The sequence below is a fragment of the Elgaria multicarinata genome, chromosome 13 (genome assembly GCF_023053635.1).
Source record: "Elgaria multicarinata webbii isolate HBS135686 ecotype San Diego chromosome 13, rElgMul1.1.pri, whole genome shotgun sequence".
Lineage (NCBI taxonomy): Eukaryota > Metazoa > Chordata > Lepidosauria > Squamata > Anguidae > Elgaria > Elgaria multicarinata.
This window is the reverse complement of record NC_086183.1, coordinates 7,438,885-7,452,243: the sequence shown is the minus strand read 5'-3', so window position 1 is coordinate 7,452,243 and position 13,359 is coordinate 7,438,885. Positions and strand designations below refer to the sequence as shown.

Below are 13,359 nucleotides of genomic sequence, written 5' to 3'. Positions count from 1 at the left end.
CGGAGCAGACTGTAGAACAGTGGTGTGGCACCTCAAGCCCTGGGGGGATCTGCCCCCCTCCCCCCCCCCGGGTCCAAGTCTGGCCCTCTAGGGTGTCCTGGAGGGGCACGCCCCCTTTCCACCAAACTACCAGTCATTTGGTCTCCTGGCATTTGTGCATCCCTTCTGCAAATTCTAAAAGGCTGAAAGGCCTTTCTGTAGGCCGGGTTACTGTCAGTAAGAGCTTTAAGATAAAATGGGCCAGTATATTTGGCATTTTGCCCCCACTCCTTTTGCCTTTGGTTCCCCCCTTGAAATGTGGCCCCTGAAAGCTTTTCTAATTTGGCTCTTGCGCTGGAAGAGGCCCTGAACCCCTGCAGTGTGCCCAGTTTGTACCGTTTCAGAATACTGAATACTGCCCCGTGTTCTCCTGTGTTTTGCATCCCCATTTTTAGGAACAGCTGTATATCTGCATGTGACTGGGGGTGGAGGCAGGGGGAAGGGTGCTACCTGGCTGTCCTGCCTTGGCTGTAGCAGATTGACTGCAGGGAAGTCAGGAAACCTTCAAGCCTTCAGGGGGTGATTCAGGCTAAAGCAGAGGTGGTCTCAGTCCAAGCAGAAGTCAGAACACAGGTAGTTGGACAGACAAGAAGAATGTACAACAGCAGGAGTGGTCAAGATAGCAAGCAAGAGGCAGTAAATCAGTCAGGTACATTACGGAGTCAAGAAGCAGGGTCATTACACCATCAAAAGGTCAAGAAACAGAGCATCAATCACAGGGCACGGTTCAGAAGGCTAGGTACGCAGCACAGAGGCTGGATGGACAATGTTGTTCCAACACTGGCTGGTTTTCCAGTGAAGGATTTTAGGCCCAAAGCCTGCTGGATCCCAGCTGCAGTAATCAAAGCTCTCTGTCCAGAGCTTTACTCTTGAGGAGTCGCTTTCTTCCGAGGAGCCCTAGTAGCTTGCCCAGGAGCCCTAGTAGCTTGTCGTTTGAGGCAACAAGACTCTTGGGGGTCAGGGAGGCTGCTCAGCTTCTGCCTTAGAGGAAGAGTCCCTTTCTCCTGACAGGGGTGACCCTGCAACCATCTCCAGTTGGGGCATGACACTGGCCCTGGTTGTTAGACAGCCTAAATCAGCCAAAGGAGTTATTCTCTCACATGACCTTTGCAGCTCCTTGAAAGACCAGTGGTTGGAGAAGCAGCGTTAACATCTCAGGCAGAGGTGAATGCATCTTGTGACCCTTCAGGTGGTGGAGAAATGGGTGCGCACCTCTTCTCACCAACTCTGATCAGAAGTAAGGTGTGATGTGGGAGTTCCACAAAGAGGCCTGGGCCTGTGAATGTCAGAGTCCTCTAATTCCCATCCCCCAATGCACATACACTTCATTCAGAGGGAGGGGGGATCATAACAATTGAGTGACCAGAGGTGACAGTGACTATTGACTGAGAGAGAATAAAGTTTATTGAACTGCTACACATTGTATCTTGGTGAATGGAGAGATTTCTCCACGGAGATCTACCTGTGATCTCTTATATATAGACGGATAATCCATTTAGGTTGTTTTGTGTTTGGATTTGGGTTCATTCCTTTACAACATAGGAAGCTGTTTTATAGTGAATCAGACCCTTGGTCCATCTCGCCCAGTATTGTTGACACTGACTGGCAGCAATGTCTTTCCAGAGATTCAGGCAGGCTTCTTTCCTAGCCTACCTGGAGATGCCGGAGAGAGAACCTGAGATCTTCTGCATGCTCCATCACTGAGCGACAGTCTCTACTACTTAGCCTTCCAGGCTTTGTTGGACTGCAGTTTCCATGAGCCCTAGCCAGCATAGCCAGTGGCTGATGGGAGCTGTAGTCCCACAACACCTAGAAAGCCACAAGTTACCCATCTCTGATCTAAGGCCTTGAGGGGTGGATGATTAACTTGTCCACAGCTGTGGGAAGGTCTAGTGCTACCAACTCTCCAATTGGCCAAGACGAAGTGCTCCAGCCCAAGAAATGAATTTGGGGTGGGTGGGTGTTCTCATGTGATCCCAAAAGAACAGTTTGAGCAAAATGCCCTTTTTCGTTCATCCCTGTTGCCTTATTTTTAAAAACATTTATGTTGTTAATGTCTTAGTTTTCTTTTATTGTAAGCCACCTTGAAGGCCTGATGGAGGAAAAAGGCAGGAAGCAATTTCTCTAGATTCCTCAATCTGGTGCCCTCCTGATGTTTTGGACAACACCTGCCAGTGTTCCTGCTCCTTGCCCATGCTGGCTGGGGCTGATGGGAGTCAAAATCTAAAACCTTTGGGGAGCACCAGGTTGGGGGAAGGCTGTTCTAGATAAATAAGCGGTCCCCACTGCTTGTGCAATGGCGATTTAGCACTTCCAGGGCAACCCAAAACAAGCGGAAACACTCTTTTCTGGAAGGAGGCAACTTGGTGGAGCTGATTTTGGGACTTCCCCTAGGAAGTACTAAATCTCTTTTGTGTAAATGGGGGGTTCTGTTTGCACATTGGAATTGGCAAAACCCACTGCTCGTGGAATGGTGTCGCTGGGGGTGTAAGCGCCCCATTGGATTCCACCCCACTGGGTCCCCAATTGAGGGTTTAAATACCCTCGGGGGCCACCCTTTTTCCAACTCGACCTCACGATGGTTGTAATTAGGTCTCAAAACTGACACGACTTGCAGGGAGTTTTCTCAGAAACAGATATGCCCAAACCCACTAAATGGGTACTTGCAAGACTCCAAGCCACCTCTCTGAGATAGTTTATTATTTGTTTGAACAGTGTGGTCCATCTCCAGAGTTTGGCCCAGGTGAAATGGTCTAGTAATTCTAGATACGCACAAAGATACGCAGTTTGAATAAAAACGCCCTATGCCGCTTGCAAGAGACATGCTGTTTTTTGGCTTTGGCTGGTTTCTAGAAGAAAAGAATTCCAAAGTTGAGCAGCAACCAGTCCAAAGACTTCTCTTTGGATTTTGGGCACAGATGTTGCAGTTGAAAGCATTCCTAGTCTGTCTTAAAGGTCATGATGGAAAAAAGGGGTGGAGGCGTGCTTAAGTGTGCTAGACACAGCCCTTGTATGGCTTTGTAGGTCGTCTCCAGTGCAGTGAATTGATCTCAGAATGTAAGGAGGCCAAGCTTATGATTCCCTCCTTGTCTCCCCGCAGAAGGAAATTTAATATGGGGGAAAGGCTGTAGCTCAATGGTAGAGCACATAACCTACCCGCACAAGGTCCCATCTTCAACCCCTGGCACTTCCAGGTAGGGCTGGAAAAGGCTTTTGTCGAGGACTGTGCAGTGCTATTGCCAGTTAGTGTGGACCAGAGGTCCCCAATGCAGCGCCCCTGGGTTCCATGGCATTCACAGGCACCTCCAATGGTGCCCAAAAAAGGGTCCCCAACATGGTGCCCATGAGCACCACCCCAAAATTATTTTATTTCCTTTTTTTTTTAATATGCATGGATTTGTATGAAATGCATACAACTAGCAATTATACATAGGCTTCAAGAAAAGCGGACCAAATATCCAAATAAGTATCCATTTGGAAGTGGTGTCTGTCTGCTACCCATTCAAATATTGAAAGCGTTGTAAGGTCCTCAAACCATTGCGTTATAGGAGATGAGTGTTTATCCTTCCGATGTTGTAATGTCAGGCTTTTAGCTGTCAGAAGGGGCGGAGAACCCATTTCCACTGCCAATTTGTTAATTTCCATGAAGCAGGTAAATAATTCAAAAGAGGGTGTAGGTCAGTGAATATTAAAGACTGTTCCAGAACAAAATTTATCTGCATGATAACTTCCTCCCAAAAAGAGCATTGCCAAAACTTATGTTTAAAAGAAGCATTAGCTGCATTGCACCTCCAGCAATTAGCCAAATTAGACCAACCCGAGACATTGTGGTGTCCAAAAGATACAAAACAAAAGTTTTTGCTGAGAGAGAATCAGCCTAAGAATCACGATCCACAAATTAGTCAATTTGTGGTGGTGCCCATTGCAGTTTCTCAAATTCCCAAATGTGCCCACGATCCAAAAAGGTAGGGGACTCCTGGTGTAGACAAGACTGAACTAGATGAACCAATGATCTCATGTAGTATAAGCCACTTCCGACGTTCCTAACAGGGAGCCAGTTCAGACACTGGAATGCTGGTATAATGCTGGCAACCCTTCTCCTTCAGAAGGTGGGCAGCACTTCCTTTTCTCCCGTTTGTTGATGATCTAGGAGAGCTGGATATGACCACTTGCAGTGGCTGTTCATCAGCTGTAGAACTGGATCCAAATTCCTGGGTATTGTATGGTCGAGGCTCCAATCTGGGCATACAAGTGATTGCTGGAAGATGGCGCCTCCATTGCTTCCTATGAGCTCAAGGACAAGTACCAGCCCTTTGGGGTGGATTTCTAAGCCCTGGATCGGATTCGGGCTGAAGCTTGGGCCTGATGTTCTTCTACACTGCATAGCCAGCGCTTGGTAGAGTGATAACCAGTTGTCATGAGAAGCTCTTCTTGCATTCTCCTTCTGAATCTGATTTCCTTCTTCCCTTGATGTAGGAACTTCACGGACCAGCTGCGCAAGATCTCCAAGGATGCGGGGATGCCTATCCAGGGCCAGCCGTGTTTCTGCAAATATGCACAAGGGGCTGACAGTGTGGAGCCCATGTTCCGGCACCTGAAGAACACCTACTCTGGGCTCCAGCTCATCATAGTCATCTTGCCAGGAAAGACGCCGGTGTATGGTAGGCCGGCAGGAAGGATGCTGGGAAGAGGGCTTGGGAGGTGGAATTCCTGTCCACTGATGCCTTGTCAACCCAGCACTTCCAAATATTAAAAAATAACAAACAGTATCCCTTCGCATGGAAAGGTAGCAGAACAGGGAAATGATCAAACTAAGCCCCTTTTTCTTGGCTTGCTAGTTTTCTATGGTTTTTTTTTTAAAAAAAAATCTATTTTTTTTCTTAATCTAGCATCTTCAGTGCTAGTTGGCATTCCCTGGGCAGCTTACAAACAAAATAATGGTATTATGAAAACTCATAATAACACCCAATAATAGTATAGCAGAACAAAATAATCTTGACTAAGAATAGGCTTAGGGCAGTTGAAAGGGTTTTAAAAGCCTGGGAAGATGGAAATGGCTTTGCCAAGCATCAGGATGAAAATAAAGCAGGTGAGCCTGTCTTGGGAGAGAATTTCACTGTCAGTGTGCCACCACCAAAAAGGCGCTTACTCTATGCTCTACTTCATCCGGTAGGGGAACTCAGAAGAGACGGAGGTGCAGAACTCTCAGTGCATGCGTGGGTTGGCGTGGGAAAAGTTAAGCCTAAGCGATACTTGGGTCCCAAGCCGCGTAGGCAAGCAGCAGTGCTTTACATTGAAACTAGAAGCGGACAGGGAGCCACTGACACGTCTTCCACCCATTTGTTCCCTGTTAGCAATCGGGCAGCACCATTCTGCAAGGGATGAGCTTCCAGACTGTCTTCAAAGGCAGCCCCATGAAGAGCACATTGCAGTAATCCAAGCAGTATAGTTTGCATATGAAAACATTCAAATATGTGACACCCTCCCACAGTCATAGACATTACCACTACCATTATTCGCACTTTGCAGTGATACCGTGCAGGTCTAAATCATGTGTGAACTGGCGCTAGAATTCATAGCCCTACGTGGGACTGTGGTCTGAGCTTCCCATCTATCCAATGAAGTCCTTTTGAGAGATGGATCTTCCTGCTGCCCATGGGTGTGGGTGTGGGTGTGGGTGGGTGGAGGGGGGGGAATGTCCGAGGAGGGGGAGCCTCGACACACCCTGCTGCTTTGACACTCTGCTCTTCTGTTATCCCCAGCGGAGGTCAAGCGGGTGGGGGACACACTCCTCGGGATGGCCACCCAGTGTGTGCAGGTGAAGAACGTGGTGAAGACGTCGCCGCAGACGCTTTCCAATCTCTGTCTCAAGATCAACGTTAAACTCGGGGGCATCAACAACATCCTGGTGCCCCACCAGCGGTACGTGTGTGCTGTGAGGAAGGGAAACCACTCCTTCCGTACCCCCACGGTGTTGTTTTCGCTTTCTTTGTTTTAAGTGATGCTTTGAAGCACACATGCAATTCCCTACCGCTCTACGTAACTGAACGGCTCAGTTCACACAACACTTTTCTCTGCGCAGTGTGAAAATTCCATTCAACGGTGGAGTTTTTAGGAGGTTCTCCCCGCATGTGGGCTCCGGTGGAGTAGAGTAAAACTTAACGTGGTGTTTGATTGACAGTTCCTCTGCCCTCTCTCTTCCCCCAGTCCTCCCAATGATATCCTATCAGCTGTTGCTGTGAAAAAACAATCCTGGCAGCTCTCCTAGAGCAGCGCTTTCTCTGGCCGCTCTAGCCAAGGAACTCTGTAGCCAGTGGGGAAACTCCACTCAATGCAGCAAGAAACTCCACAGAGCTCTCCAGACAACATGGAACACAACAGCTGTGCACAGTGTGGATATTCAGCATGGAGTGTTTTTCAAAAACACCCGTGGGGTTGGGTTTTCCCTCCAGACAACATATTTCTCAATGGTGTAACAACTCCACTGTGGAGATCTAAAACCACCATTGAGAAATGTGTTGTCTGAACTGAGCCAATATGAACATCGCAGCTTTGGTTCTTTTTAAAATGGGGAATGTTTCAGGCCCTGAATTTATTCATTATTATTAATTACATTTCTCTACCACCCAATAGCCGAAGCTCTCTGGGAGGTGTCACAGAAAGCCGGTTTTGTCTGTAAAAACTGCAGAATTGTTTTCAACCCCAGGGCTGGATTCCATTTTGGAGACGCTCTCAGAGTTCACCTGGGGCTAAAGTGGTGGGTTGGTCCAAAGACAAAAAGGAACGGGGCCATAAAATTGAGAAGATTTTTTTGTTCATTTGTGATACTCCTTTTGGCACCTGATACCACAGTCTGTGCTTATGTAATTGCAGGCGTGTAAATGCCTGTTAAGTCTCAGAAACGAGCCTTTCTGGTCAGGGGTGGGAGGGGCTTCTGCACGGTCCCTCCCAACGCCCACAGATGTTAGTTCTAGCTTCCTGCTGATGAAGCTTTTCTTTTGTCCTCATGCCCCCTCCTTTCCCCCACAATCTCTGCTGTCCTGAATCTTTGCCGCTTATATATAGTATATGTATGCATAGGTGTGTGTTGAGCAGAGTTTATTCTGAACACATATTTTGAGCTCCTTTGGGAAAAAACCTGAATTTTGGTGGTGGGAAATTTTGGTGGTGGGAAATTAAAACATGCAGCTCTTCACCAATAGCAGAAGAAAAGTATCCAACCGAAGAAAAGTATCCAAGCCCCCAAACTGCAAAAAATGTTGGGCAATTAACTTTTGTAAAGGGATCATTCCCTCCACCCCGCCCCAACATACACACATACACATATGTTTGGGTAATAGTTCATATGAAATCTTCTGTTCTGTTTTGCCCCTAGTTCTGCTGTCTTTCAGCAGCCGGTTATATTCCTGGGAGCTGATGTAACTCACCCGCCAGCAGGCGATGGAAAGAAGCCCTCCATAACAGCTGTAAGTTCACCTCTCAGACATTGTGATCTTGTTGAAGGTAAAGGTAGTAACAGCCTGCCCCCCCCTCCCCCTTTGCCCAGCCTGTTCCTCCCAGATGCCGTGTAATGAGCATCTACGATGCTTGCATGGGCACACTTGCCTTGTATCCATGTGTGTCCTAGAGCAACTGCATGAATGTTCAGCATTGTTGTGTTGGTTTTGTGGCATCTCCAAGATGCCGTTGTACTTGCATGCAATTTTTAAAATGCACAGTACAGAATGCATATCTATGCAGCACCCTTTAAGAGATGAAGAGTATGGTCTTTTTGTGCATAGCCTATGTTCTTAAAGAATGCACGCCTGTAGACCTCAACACTGCAGAGAATTGTTTCTGAAAACACAATGTTGGACTATGTGGAAATGTGTTGGTCTCTTGGAGAAAGATGTGAAAGCAAAGAAAATAGCGGGGAGAGGCAGGTGGTAGGAAGAAGGAACATGGAAGGAGAGACCAGAGATTATGGCTCAAGAAACTTTGAGTGGCCTTAGTGGCCATCCCCAAACCTGCAGCTACCAGGACATGCATCTGCCCCAAGGGGATGCGATCTTGTTCCTAACTTAGTCCTGCATCTCTGAAAGGCAGCATGAGGTCAGGGACAAGCAGACGTGCCTCTCCTGTGCCCTTCCAGCTTAGAGCTGGTGATGGTCAGTGGAGGCGCAGTGCCGTTCTCTGCCATCGTGCCTGCTGGGCTGTGGGAGTTCTAGTGGCAGATGCAGAGATAACCCAATACACTTCCAGTGTGCCTGTCACAACAAAGGTTTTTTTTAAACCCTGTCTTGTGCACGAGGCAGCATGCACCAGGATGCTGCCTGGTGAGTCCTGCTGAACACAGGAGCAGCTAAATAAGCAAGGAACATTCCATCCCTGGATTGTTTAGTGTTATGTCTGAACCCAGACCTCTGGCTTGTTGCAGGAGAGACAAGCCGAAGGTCTCAGGTTTGGATGCACTGCTTAAAAAAAGAAGAAGCATCCCCGGCTTGTTTACGCACTCACGGTTGCAGCAGCAGGAAAACTAGGACGCCGCCTCATGTATCACAACTCATTAAAAAAAAAAAGGATTGTCATGACATGCAAACCAACAGCTGTCCCTCCTCAGCTCAAATACTTGTTTTGGAGGTCTGCTTGCACCCAGCAACCATAGAGTTAAAACCAATTATAAGCTCCCATGCAGTGCTTGGGTGGGGGGGGGGGGGAGTAGGCAGCAGGAGTGTGGTAGGAGCTGTCTAGCACTGGGATCCAGTTGGGCCAGAGGCTGATTCTGAGAGCCATTCGTTCTCTTTCCTTTCCCCATCTGAGGGAGGGATCTGCTCTTCATAGCAGGTGCTAACCTATGTAGGAGGGAGCGCAATTCACTTGTACGCCATTGAACAGGTTTGGACGCTGCAACTCACTGTGGAACTAATGGAGAGCACTGGGTTGGGGAAGGTTTTGCACATCGGCTCCCCCTGCCGGTTGCAGCTCAAACTCCACACTCTTGGTTTGGACGACACAAGCTGCAGTGCCTATTGGCAGCATCATAAAAATTCAGGTGATGGCTTGTTGTGTCATAGAAACATAGCGGGGATGGGTTGTGTGAAGGTTAAACAACCCTCGCATAGCCCTCGCATAGCAAGGATGGTAACCCATCCCCACCAGGTTTGGATGGCACAACAAGCCACTTTTGCAGCTTCAGAATTCAGAATGGCCTCCAGCACACCCCACAATCCACTTTGTCTTAAATGAGCCACGCTGAGTCGTTTGTTTGTGCAAACAGGCTCATTGTCATGTTTGAAACCATCCTAAGTTCTGATTCCTTCCAGGATAAGGCAAAAAAGTGCTACCCTTTGTTTTTTGAGGAGTTAGAATTGCAGCCAACAGGTGGCACCAGTGAGTCAGGACTCAAGTGGGAAATATTCTGCCTTAAATACTTGCTGTTTCTGGAAAACTTAAAGCATATTTTTTCATAAGCTTGACCTAGCACAGAGGTGGCTAGCCAGGTTTTGACAAGATACCCCTTGCCAATCTGCACATGTATGTAGAACATACAAGCCACTGCATGGTATTTTTGATATGTGATTTAAGTCTCCCAGATTGCATTGGGTTATTCCCCCCGCCCCCCTAGAATCGATGAAAGACCCTTGACGCCCATCTCTATGTGGTTCTTATCTATGTCCACAGCCTAGTCTTTCCCCACCTGACGCCTACCGGAGCTGTTTCACTACAACTCCCATCATCCTCCAGCCAGCATGGCCAATGGGCATGCTGGTTGGGGATGATGGGAGCTGTGGTCCAACACCTCTGGAGGTGGCCACAGCCTCTTTCTGCCTCTGCTGGATTAAAAAGAAAAAGGGAAAAGTGCACCCTAATACATGTGAAAATAATAGCGGAAAGACATTATATTAAGGAAATTGCTTGCAAAAAAATTGTACGTTGGGCAAAATTGCTTACAAAAATGCATATGACTCTTTATCCAAGCTGGGGACGAGCTGAACTAAAGATTAGGAAAAGGAGGCACTGACAGAAGCTGTCATGGAAAGGTTGCCTCTCCCTAGGAAGCGAGGCAACGCGTGTGGAGCCTTTGTCGCCCTTTTCCTCTTCACCACCTGACAGTCTTTCACTTCTCCCTCAATCAGTCCCTGAAAAGTGGGTGGGTGGGGTGGGGGGTGGGTGGAGTGTTTTGCTGCCAAGAAAGGCATGGAGGTGGGAGTTCCACCCTTTCGCTCTTTTTATTGGCTGCAGGTGGTGGGCAGCATGGATGCCCACCCCAGCCGTTACTGCGCCACAGTGCGGGTTCAGCGGCCACGGCAGGAGATCATCGAGGACCTGTCCTACATGGTGAGGGAGCTCCTCATCCAGTTCTACAAGTCCACTCGCTTCAAGCCCACCCGCATCATCTTCTACCGCGATGGAGTGCCGGAGGGGCAGCTGCCACAGGTGAGGGAGCCCTTTCTTCTCCTTCCCCTTCCCCTTCCCCTTCCCCTTCCCCTTCCCCTTCCCCTTCCCCTTCCCCTCCTCCTCCTCCTCCTCCTCCTCCAGCAGCAGCAGCAGCAGCAGCGCTGTGTAAAAATGAAAGCCCCATACAGCAGGGCAGTGGAACCTCTTTCATGCCGAGGGCTGAATTCCGTTTGTTTGTTTGGTATTCATAATAATAAAAAAATGCAATATCACCATGACAATCGATTCTAGGCTCTTTTCTTTCTCGACACAGAGGTGGACTCAGCATGGCTTTCTCGTGTTCCTTATCCTCTTTAAAACAGGTGACTGTTTTTTCTTTCCAGATCCTTCATTATGAGCTCCTGGCCATCCGTGATGCCTGTATCAAACTGGAGAAGGACTACCAGCCGGGCATCACTTACATTGTCGTGCAGAAGCGACATCACACACGCCTCTTCTGTGCGGATAAGAACGAGAGGGTAAGGCTCAGCAACAGGGGTTGTGTTTTGGTGTCTAGAAAGCACCTCGATTCCCTTGCCCAGAGCATCAGGGTACTGCCCTAATCTGATCCTCACCCTATCCCACATCCCAGGCAGTTGCTCTTGCTACATCTTTTTATGCTTGTTTTCTTTGTAATGAACTCTGTAGATTGGCAAAAGTGGGAACATCCCAGCAGGAACAACAGTGGATACGAACATTACTCATCCCTTTGAGTTTGACTTCTATCTGTGCAGTCATGCCGGCATTCAGGTACCTTATTTTAACATCCTTTTTGCGGGTGGGTGGGTGTTGTTAAGAGCATAGCCATAATCCCAGAATGCATTTCTGTGTAAGCAAATCCCATCGTTGGCTTATCTGGTGTGATGGCATGGGATGCTGCAACCTTGATGAAGCTAAGCAGGTCTAGGCCTGGTCAGTTTCTGGAAGGGTGACTACAAGGGAACCCTATGTACATTGATTCCTGCATTGAGCAGGGGGTTGGACTTGATGGCCTTGTAGGCCCCTTCCAACTCTATGATTCTATGATCCCTGTTCTCTTTTTGTGGAGGGCAGCAATGAAACGAGGAGGAAACTCATATGCAGACACTAGCTCAGTCTCTAAGGCCACGGCTGGACGAGGGCTTATCCTGGGGATCGCCCCTATGCGTCCAGATGACACACGGGGGATCCTGGGGGCAGGGAGGGACGATCCCTCCATTTCTCCGGGATTTTGCCCTGCCCTTCTGTCCCAGTTTTTCCACGGTCCTGGGCTGATTCTGAGACTGCGGAACGTGTGGCTGGGTGTTGCGGTTTGTTCCGGCTCCTCGCGAGTAACCGCAAGGACCCGGGCGCGGAGCTCCTCAGGAGCTGTATGCCCATGTACACCAGTTGCTGGGGAGCATGGGCGGGAGGGTGCTGTTGTACTGATATCCTGCTTGTGGGTTTCCCCTGGGCAGCTGGTTGGCCACTGTGTGAGCAGAAGGCTGGACTAGGTGGACCCTTGGCCTGATCCAGTAGGGCTCTTATGAGGACATCATGTCCCCCACCCACCCTTAATTCAAGTTCTTACCATAGGGTACGAGCAGGCCTTCCCATTACTACGTTCTTTGGGACGACAACCGGTTTACAGCAGATGAGCTTCAAATCCTCACCTACCAGCTTTGCCACACTTACGTTCGCTGCACCCGCTCCGTCTCTATCCCAGCACCAGCATATTACGCCCGGTTGGTGGCATTTCGGGCGCGATATCACCTTGTAGACAAAGAGCATGACAGGTGAGCAATTGGGATTGGGGGCAATTAACAGTTCCCACCACCACCATCACCTGTTTCCCCCCCATTGCTGTGTGGTGGAAGCCTACTGGAACTTCAGGGTTCACAGTAAAGATGTATGGGAATTTTGTTCGCTCTCGCAAACGTGCTTTGTTCACAAACCCGAACGCAAGCCATGGCAAGAGAATGTGTTTTTCAGAAATGTTCACAGGTTCTCAAACGTGCGTCATTTAAAAAATATGCGAAGTTTGCCGGAAAGCGTTTGAAATGGCTCAATTTTTCAAATACACGATTTCATGCTTTAGTCTAAGAGGGGTAGTTTGTGCAACTTTGGACATTTGTTTCATCTTGGAATTTTTTTGCACAATTTTCATGGTTGATTGTGTTTGCGCATTTTCCCATTTGCGCAAAACAAACAGCAACCACAAGCACGGATCGAAGGGAGGGAAGTGTCAAACTGAGGTTCAGAAAATCTCTGAGAACTTGAACATGCCCATCCCTAGTTCGAGGGGCCTGGTAGTTTTAAAAGTTTGAATATCAGGTGCATCCTGTCTTTGGCATTATTGACTGTTTATATCGTGCCATAAATGTGCATGGTGTTTTACAGAGCTTTACAAGAGGACACGGTCCTGCCCCATCTAAAATTCAAAACCGGAGGAACCACTGAGCAAGGGGAGGCAGGGGTAGGGGACCGAGGTGTCATTATTTCAGTGACACATGCTGAGGCACAGGCGATTGTGGGCTGTAAGCAAGAATTGCGCCCGAATCCTCGAAATACGTTACTTGCTGTTGCAGGGTACCACAGCTTGGCCTTTCCGTTTGCATTTGTGATTTGCTGCTCCATTTGCATGGGGGAATGTTCAGTCATGTGATCTCTGCTGACACTTGTAGTCTGAAGTCCAGGAACAGTTTTATACTGTGATGAGCTGTTTGGCCAACCAGTATCTCCCCAAATGTATGCCAGGAAATACTAGAGCAACCTTCAATAACCTGGTGCCTCCAGATGTGTTGGACAACAGCTCTGCTGGCTGGGGGATTCTGGGAATTGTAGTCCAACACATCTGGAGGGCACCAGGCTGGAGAAGGCCACAATAAAATCCCCTGAGAAGTAAATTAAAAAGCTCATGAGAGAGTCTGAAGCATACACACAGAC

The 13,359-nt window shown here is 48.4% G+C and overlaps 1 protein-coding gene across 1 annotated transcript in view; it reads left to right on the top strand.

Annotated features, from left to right (window-relative positions):
• LOC134408202 (protein argonaute-1) overlaps positions 1 to 13,359 on the top strand; it is a 65,903-nt gene that overhangs the window by 50,641 nt on the left and 1,903 nt on the right. Inside the window, exons 12-18 of the mRNA XM_063140368.1 lie at positions 4,516 to 4,700; positions 5,802 to 5,961; positions 7,415 to 7,505; positions 10,261 to 10,455; positions 10,800 to 10,934; positions 11,104 to 11,205; positions 12,010 to 12,209. Of these exons, the coding sequence (XP_062996438.1) occupies positions 4,516 to 4,700; positions 5,802 to 5,961; positions 7,415 to 7,505; positions 10,261 to 10,455; positions 10,800 to 10,934; positions 11,104 to 11,205; positions 12,010 to 12,209 (1,068 nt within the window). The remainder of the gene's footprint in view (positions 1 to 4,515; positions 4,701 to 5,801; positions 5,962 to 7,414; positions 7,506 to 10,260; positions 10,456 to 10,799; positions 10,935 to 11,103; positions 11,206 to 12,009; positions 12,210 to 13,359) is intronic.